Source organism: Coturnix japonica, chromosome Z (assembly GCF_054131305.1).
Source record: "Coturnix japonica strain WE chromosome Z, WE-NBRP24, whole genome shotgun sequence".
In the NCBI taxonomy this organism is placed as follows: Eukaryota; Metazoa; Chordata; class Aves; order Galliformes; family Phasianidae; genus Coturnix; species Coturnix japonica.
In genome coordinates, this window is record NC_140702.1 from 61,997,222 (window position 1) to 62,005,529 (window position 8,308).

An 8,308-nucleotide genomic window follows, 5' to 3' on the forward strand; every position below is an offset into this window, starting at 1 on the left:
GAAACAGTTATACTTCTTACAGAGCAGTCTGCTGCACCCTGCCCACATGCCCTTGATACCAAAATTAAGTTATGTGCAACACTTACAGGTGCTGACTCCAACAGAAACCTCGGCAGCAAGGCCTAGAATGGTTCTCTGGTCTGAGCACTGAGCAGGCAGAGAAACAGAGCCCTGCTGCTGTCTGGCTAATACCTTCAGCCTTTGTGCAGTTCACATTCTTAGTGCAATGACCAGAATTTCCACACCAAACAAATGACAACTGCCATTTGTACCTTTCCAGATGAACTACGTAATACACTTAAAAGTGTCTCAGAATAAACAGCAAAGAGGTGGATAGAAGATGGTGACAATGACCTGTCTTGGACACAGTGCAAATCACGCCGTCCTTGCTGTGCTCTGGTTAAAACATACATAATCATTATAGTAGTTTCTTGTCTAGTACAGTGAGAAAGAGTGAAAAATCTCTAACCACACTCTTGCTGCTTGTCCCTACTTTTGTTGCAAAACCTTTGGTGTGATGAATGAGCTAATAAGACCTCACACAAGATGCAGCTGTTTGATTATTAAAGTTAGCTTGGGATGTTTCCCCATGTGACATCTGTTTCTGGTGAACTATATCAGAAGTTCACCCTTAAAAATGTCGTTGCTTTTTGCATGCAGTCTCACTGTTGCAGAATGTAACTTGTGGTTTGCTGGAGAAGCCCTGGGTTTAGTCTCCGGGGCTGGATATCTTTATCAGCGTCATTAGGAAAATTGATCAACTATGTATATGGCTTGTAAAACATCTGGATGATGTATTCAAAAGAGAAATACAGGAAATGCCTGCTTAAGCACACTGCTGTTTTAATAACAGCAATGGTTTAAAATAAAACTGTTTGATAAGTGGTAGTACATACAGACACCTACACATAGGGAGTCATACATAGACCCACACATATGCATGCAGGCAGGCTGAATTCCCACCTCACACACTCCAGCTCAGCTGCAACATGGAAACAGCAGTGTTTGCTAAGATTGCCCCATTCTCTGTAGCTCCAGAGCTAGCCTGATCCCATTGCTCAGCCCAGAGGTCATGTGCTAGGAGAGAGGCAGGGCTTGCTGCTCACGAATGGAGTGGTGCCTCTTCCAGCACCACAGTCCCTCATCCCTCACCAGTTTCCTTCCTCCCCCTTCAGAAGATCTTAAGCAGGCTGTTCCTGTTAGCAGACATGTAAACGTAGCACGTTGCTCACTCTGGAACATGAGATGCTGAAGTGGAAATGAAGGTAGCCAGACTCTTTCCTATGGCACTTTGACTGAGGGAGGTTAGTCATCAGAGGAAGGTCCTAAATTAGTCTATCCAAGGTATGGGAAAAAACACACCATTTCAGGCAGTAAGCCTCTGCTTTATCACTTCAAGCCAAGTTCTGTTCCGTAACACGAGAATTGAATAAATCTTAATGTAAATCTTGTAGTTACAACTTATGGCAGAGGCTGAGCAAATTCCTCATTGGTCTGTCTTTAACAAGAATAATAAAAATTAGAGAAAAATGTAAAGTTTCAGTAAGATCTCCTTATCAGTGTCCAGCCACTACTGGCAGTTTGTGCCTCTCTCCCTTGGCACCTAAGCACTCACAAATCTCAAAGAATACATAGTTAATACCTTTGTGGAGTTTTCTATATATTCTTAAGAGAAAAATAAACCTCATTCATCCATGACCATTGCATTTACAGACTTCATTTTGCCCTCAGTCAGTCTCAACAACAATGCCCAGAGATGTGGCTTCTCCTCAATGCTGTTTGTTGCTCCATTTCATTTCAACTGATGCTTGATGCCAGTCCAGAAGGAGGAGGTGTGGAAAGAAGAAAGCGTCTTGTCTCATTATGAAACAAACAGGAAGTACAGTGTCAAAAGAGCTAAGGAAAGACAATGCATCTTTAGACAAGCCTGTATTATTATTATATAGTAACATAATTGTCTAACATTTTAAGCATAGTTTTGAAAGAATTCTACATAACAAAATTCTGTATTGCTGGTAAAGAGACACAAAAGGTTTAGAAATGCCTAAGCTTAACCATTTAATGCAAAACATGCATACAGTTCTCAGCAGATTTACAGATATGTGCTATGTACTAAGTAAAACATAGTTGTTCCCTCCTTTCAAAAGAGTTTTCTAAAGATAATTTTCAGTGTTAAAGCAAATTAGGAGATCTAAGTTGAATTTCAGAGATTCTATAAACATGTTTTTATTGTTGGCCACTAGTTTCTTGGTCACACCTAGGTATGGATGTATCCATTTTGGCTATATTTTGCCTTTCCACAGGCATTTAGTTTTGCAGGAAAAGCAGTTACAGCCAGCTGGGTTTATTATGTTCTTTGCCGTCTAGGACTACATGTACCTCTTAAAGTTAGCAAAGGGGGAGACAAAAGAAAATAAGAGGAAAAAAAGAATTTACACAATTGGCACAAATATAGTTGTTTATTCCTGCTATGACCTATGGTAAAAGCATACAATATATTTTTTTTCTTGGAAACACAGTTAAAATATTACTCTGGAGGAGAGAGATTTATTACCCATTAATTAAACAAAAGTCAAGACTGACTAATGGTGTTCTATTTCTCTGTCTTTGTTCTTCTACTCCAGAGCTGAGTTTGCAGTACGATGTGTTATATACAGCTGTGAAGTTTTATCCACACGCGTGTGGTGAAGTTATTCCAGTTTTGCCAGCTGATGGGATGTTTCAGCTTAACAAATTTATTGTGTTTTATGGTTCCTGGAAAAACCCATCAGATATGAACAGTACCATATTACAAACCCCACAAGGTTGCTGCAGACAAGGACACATCTTCTTTTATTCAGATTTGCAACAATATGGATCAGCAACAAATAACCTGGAGTAGGCAGTAATTATTTTTAGCTGTAAAAGAGAAAGTTGTAGGAGTGATCATATCAGGAAAGAAGTATTTAAATCAGGGAGTTAAATCGTACCAAGTAAAGCTGATAGTAAAACCCATCAACCCATTACAAAGCATATCCTCAGAGTACCTTGCTTGTAAATGGTGAGAAAGACTGTGTGGGAAATGTCTTGGACAATAAATGATCAGTTCTTAAGGTGGTATTAAGTGTGACTTTACAGCAGAGGTGGCCTTGACAAAACACATGCACTCCAGATCTGGTGCTCATTTCCAATGTCCATGCTGCCTGAAGAGAAGCAAACCCATGTGTGTGCTCAGCAGTGTCAACACCCCAGCTGATGTAGCACCCCATCCCTGTTCTGCAGGGCACAAGGGAGGCCCTCTGCCTGACAAGGCATAAGCTCAGGGAATTCACTTGGATGTCTTATAGAAGGTTTGATGTCAGGACCCAGTTCTGGTTTGTGTGTTGCTGATGGTGATTTGTTCTAGAATATTCTAAGGATCTAACAGTGCTTGTGGTTGCAGACAGTTTTGCTCTCAAAGTCTGTTCAGTTATTTTCCTTTTCTGTTTTCAGGCTCAGGAGGGAAGAAGCAGTGTACTGTCTGCCATCATCAGCTGAATTGGAGGGAGAAACAAGTGTGCTGCAAGCTCTTCTGGAGAATGAACTGGGATTACCTGTGTGCAGTCCCTGCAAGCCCATTCAGGAGGATGAAGAAATGTATGTAGAGTCCCCAGGAGCTGCTTCCTGTAGTGCAGCATGATACAGCACAAAGAAGCCAACCAAACAAGCAAGTAACGGACTGCAGATTCCTAATGGAAAGACCTAACATGATCAAAGAATGTCAAGGACAGTGATTTTAGACTTACGGTAGGACGGAGATTAATTGGACTAATGTAATTGTTATGGCCTTTTGTTTTGATGAAGGAGCACACCAGGCCAGATTATCACTGTTGACTTTATGTCTGTGTTAGGTTTTTCATCACTGAACTCAAGGGAGGAATGCTGCTGTCAGCAGTGTCTTGCAGACCCGTGTCATACAAGAAATGGCAGGGCTTGATTTTCAGGAATTAGTTGCGATTCTTCAGTGCAAGAGGGACCATGATTATAAGGATATATGTACAAAGGGATTGCTCGGAATCTTGCTGAAACTTTTACAGAATCTGTTTCAAATAAAGTTACCTTTTCTTTTCTTTTTTTCTTTTCTTTTCTTTTCTTTTCTTTTCTTTTCTTTTCTTTTCTTTTCTTTTCTTTTCTTTTCTTTTCTTTTCTTTTCTTTTCTTTTCTTTTCTTTTCTTTTCTTTTCTTTTCTTTTCCCTTCCCTTCCCTTCCCTTCCCTTCCCTTCCCTTCCCTTCCCTTCCCTTCCCTTCCCTTCCCTTCCCTTCCCTTCCCTTCCCTTCCCTTCCCTTCCCTTTCCTTCCCTTCCCTTCCTTTCCCTCTCCCTCCTTTCCTTCCACTTCCCATTCCTTTCCCTTTCCTTTTCCCTTCTCCTTTATCTTCCACTTCCCTGAATCCTTTCCCTCACGTTCCCTCTCCTTTTCCCTTTCTTTCACACTCCCCTTTTCTACACCCTCACTCTGACAATTCCAGAGACACGGATCACTCTCTGCTTTGCTCTGCAGCCAGGCTGACAGGCCGTCCAGCGATGCAGTCCTATGTGCAAGACACTGGAACAACGCGTGCTTCTGTGTTTTTATCTTTTATTGTTAAGCCGTGTAAGCCCCATTTAGAGGCGCCGATGGCGCCGCCTCTTGCAGGGCAGAGGAGCGCGCTGGGCGCTGCCGGCCCTCCTCTTCGTGGGGCGCCGGGATCCCCCAGCCGAGCGATTCCTGCCCCGGCCGCGAGAGGAGGAGCCGCGGCTGCGGCCCTGCTCAGAGGGACCGGCTGCCTCGGAACCCGGCTCGCCGGGACCTCTGCCGAGGGCCCCACTGGACGTGCCGGGGAGCTCCTCCGCGTCGGGACCCGCGGAGCTGCCGGAGGGAGAGGTGCTGGGGGCAGCAGTCCCCTGAAGAGATGTGAAAGGACCAGACGGGGCTGGGGGGCCATCCTCGTGCTCCTGGGCAGCACTGGGGTCTTCGGGCCCGTCCTCGTGCTCCTGGGCTGCGCTGGCATCTTCGATGCCCAGCAGCCTCCTGGCCTCCTGGCTGCACCGGCTCACGATGACTTCGATGAGCGCGTCGATGAATGCTGCCGTGACAGGTCCCAGGGTGGGCTGTGCGTGGTACACCAGGGCACCCCGGTTCAGTCCCACTCGGCACAGAAGAGCAAGGATGACACTCTCCAGCCCACAGATCTGCCACCAGGGCAGCTCCTGGATCTGGGAGAAGATGTCCTGTAACCAGGGCAGCACTGGGAAGAGGAGGTCACGTCTCTCCCTGAAGAGTGCTGCCCACTCCTCCGGCAGGAGGCCACCCACTCTTGCTGCTGAGCTTTTTACAAAGCTCATAATGAAAGCTTTGTAAAAATAATGTCAGTGGGACAGGATTTGGTACTTGTTGGAATACAGGTTAATCTAATACCTCGACCTTTGTGTCTCCAAAATTTCGACAAGTCCATTTATTGACCTAAAACAAATAGAAAAAAGCAAAATGAGGTGCAAACGCAACTGTAATATATCCATTGAACAATTTAACAATGTAGAGCAATACAAGAAACATAACGACATCTCTCACACTGTTACTCAATGTTTTACAGTCCAAGAGGCATCAAGAAAAAGTTTGCTTTTGTGACATTTTATAGCCGAACCAAGGTCAAAATTCACAACTTCTGACAATAAAATACTACTACTGAACAGAGCATTTTTCTTCTCCCAGTACAAACTGCAAGGTTAAGAATTCTCAAGAGTCTGAACCACAAATAACGTTGCAAAGTATTTCTCAATATTCCATTTTGTCTGCCAGGGTACTGAGAAAGATGGAACACACCTTTGAACACTGCTTTGATTCAGCCCGTTTGTTCTTTTACATCCATGACAATTATTCAGATATCTTCCATACCCCTTTATATTTGCTAATAAACATGTATGGACTACCAGACACTGCCCCCTGTAGTTAACTCAGACAAATGGCAACAGCTGCCCAATAGTATAAGAATGTGAGCACTTAAGACAAAGGTCTATTATAAGGCATTTTTTAGGCCTAATTTAGCCAAGGAAACAGTGTGGAGTTGCACCAGAAGAGGGTCAGGTTGGGTATTAGGAAAAGGTTCTTCACCAGAGGGCCGTAGACATGGAACAGCCCCAAGCAGCCAGAGTTCAAGGAACATTTGGAGAAAGCTCTCAGACATAGAATTGGAATTTTGGGTGGTCCTGAGTAGAGCCAGAGGTTGGAGTCAATGGTCCTTGAAGGTTCCTTCCAACTTAAGAGCATTCTTTGATTCTATTCTATAATTCTACACTTCTGAGCAGGTAACATCAAATCTTACTTAGGCAAGCTGATAAGACTGTGGAAGCACAGAAATGCACTGGAAACATCTCCAGAAAGGGGCAGACTCTTTTTCACTGCTTTCTCACTGCTCTTTTTCACTACATGATCTGTTGGAAAATTCAGGGCTTATTCCACGGAACTGGAGTATGAACCTTTCAATGATCCATACTGCACATGATGTTATGATGTGGAATATTGATAGCGGCATTACAAAACCATGACACAAGGGGCGCATTGCCAGGTGTTTTTTGGCAGGGCTGTGTGGAGAGTGTTTATGCAGATACGTGCTGCCGAAGCCTGGAGGGCTGCAACGGAACCGACGTGAGTAAATATGGACAGGCAAGCAGCATACGATTTATTTTCCGCTTTTCTTAGGCGGAGACAGTTTAAAGGTATAGACTTAGTAAAGGATCTCCCTGCTTTATTGAGCCGCGCGGTCTCATATGGCTTTTTTGCAAATCCCCACTCAGTGCACACCTTAGAGGAGTGGCGGCGGTATGGGGATAAACTGTGGGAGTTAGTTTTAGACGATGATAAGCCAGCAAAAAAGAGAAGTAAGTTGTGGAAAGCAGTGCATAACGAGTTGTTGATGAGTCAGGCGGAAAAAAGGGCAGCTCGGGAAGCTCAAGCTGCGCAAAAACAGAATCAAGATGATGGGCTGCCATGGGGCACTAGTGTCCCGAACCCCCCTGTTTTTTCCTCCGTTACCTTGCCGGCTGCAGCCTCAGCGCCCTCTGCACCCCCTCGCGAAATGCAGGCTGACCTAGGAACGGAGCCCACGGAGGTCTCCTCTAGCCCTCCCCCTCCGCCGTCCGGAGCTCCGCCGTCCGGAGCTGCCTCGGCGCCGCTCCATGTCTCGGCACCGCCTGTGCCGCAGCCGCAGCCGTCCGGCTGCTCTGAGCTCCCGGTGGCTCCGGAGCCGTCAATTCTGCGCGGGTCGGGTCCGATCTCTGGGGCTGGGTCTGATCTTGCGGGGACTGTCGCAAGGGAAAGACGCGAGTTGTGGTCTATGCTGGCAAGGCACGGGATGGAGGATGGCGATAATGAGTTAGTACAGACAGCAACTGAGAATCTTGCATTCCCTGTTGTTTACACTCCCTTGCCGCAGGGAGGAGTCCAGGCTGAGATTCAATCTCTGGACTGGAAGATGTTATCACAGTTGCGGGCTACAGTAGGGACATATGGGGTGACTAGGGAACCGGCCAGGCAAATGATAGATGATCTTTTTAGTGCGCATATCCTTCTCCCAGCAGATATTAGAAGCATAACGAAATTGATCTATACCCCTCATCAGTTAATACTGCTTAATGCTCATTGGCATCAGCAGGCTGTGGCGTCCGCAGCAGTACAGAGAGGACCAGGAGACCCCTTAGCAGGTGTAACAATGGAACAATTGTTGGGTCTTGGGGCATGGACTCGAATAGAGGCTCAGGCGATTTCTGATCCTGAAGTTTTGCGAGAAACTAGGAATATAGCCAGGAAAGCTATGGATAGTAGAAAAGCTGCGGGGGGAACGCCCATTTACATGGGAATAAGACAGGGGCGTGAGGAGCCGCTAGGTAATTTCATAGATAAGGTTGTGGATGCCATCAAGAAGGCTAGTGTTCCAGAATATATGCAAGGGGCATTGATTAAACAATGTGTGCTCCAAAATGGCAATTCCTCAACCCGATCTCTGGTTAATACATTGCCCGGAGATTGGTCAATCCCCGAGTTGCTAGAAAAGGCTGCTTCGGTTCCAACTGGAACCCAGGCATTCTTAGGAGTGCTTTACAGAAAATTAGTGACGGGTTGCAAGAGCAGGCAAAGGCATTTCAGGAGCAATCTAGATCCTCGCATACTCGGGTTTTAGCAGCCCTTGCACCCCTCCAAGCTGCAGTCGCTACAAGCCCACGCTCGCAGAACAGCTCCCGCATGAAATGTTTCCGTTGTGAAAAAACTGGCCACATCCGTCACGAGTGCCAAGCCACTGGGATTTGGTGCAGCA

The 8,308-nt window shown here is 45.7% G+C and overlaps 1 protein-coding gene across 1 annotated transcript; it reads right to left on the reverse strand.

The window, feature by feature from the left end:
• Positions 1 to 2,440: 2,440 nt before the first annotated feature.
• On the reverse strand, positions 2,441 to 7,387 carry LOC146754123 (uncharacterized). Its single transcript, XM_085529476.1, has 2 exons — positions 7,030 to 7,387; positions 2,441 to 5,460 (listed from the first exon to the last, which is right to left on the reverse strand). Exon 2 carries the CDS (start codon positions 5,340 to 5,342, stop codon positions 4,623 to 4,625), a length of 720 nt encoding a protein of 239 aa, XP_085385602.1. The 5' UTR covers positions 5,343 to 5,460; positions 7,030 to 7,387; the 3' UTR covers positions 2,441 to 4,622.
• Between the last annotated feature and the right edge of the window lie 921 nt (positions 7,388 to 8,308).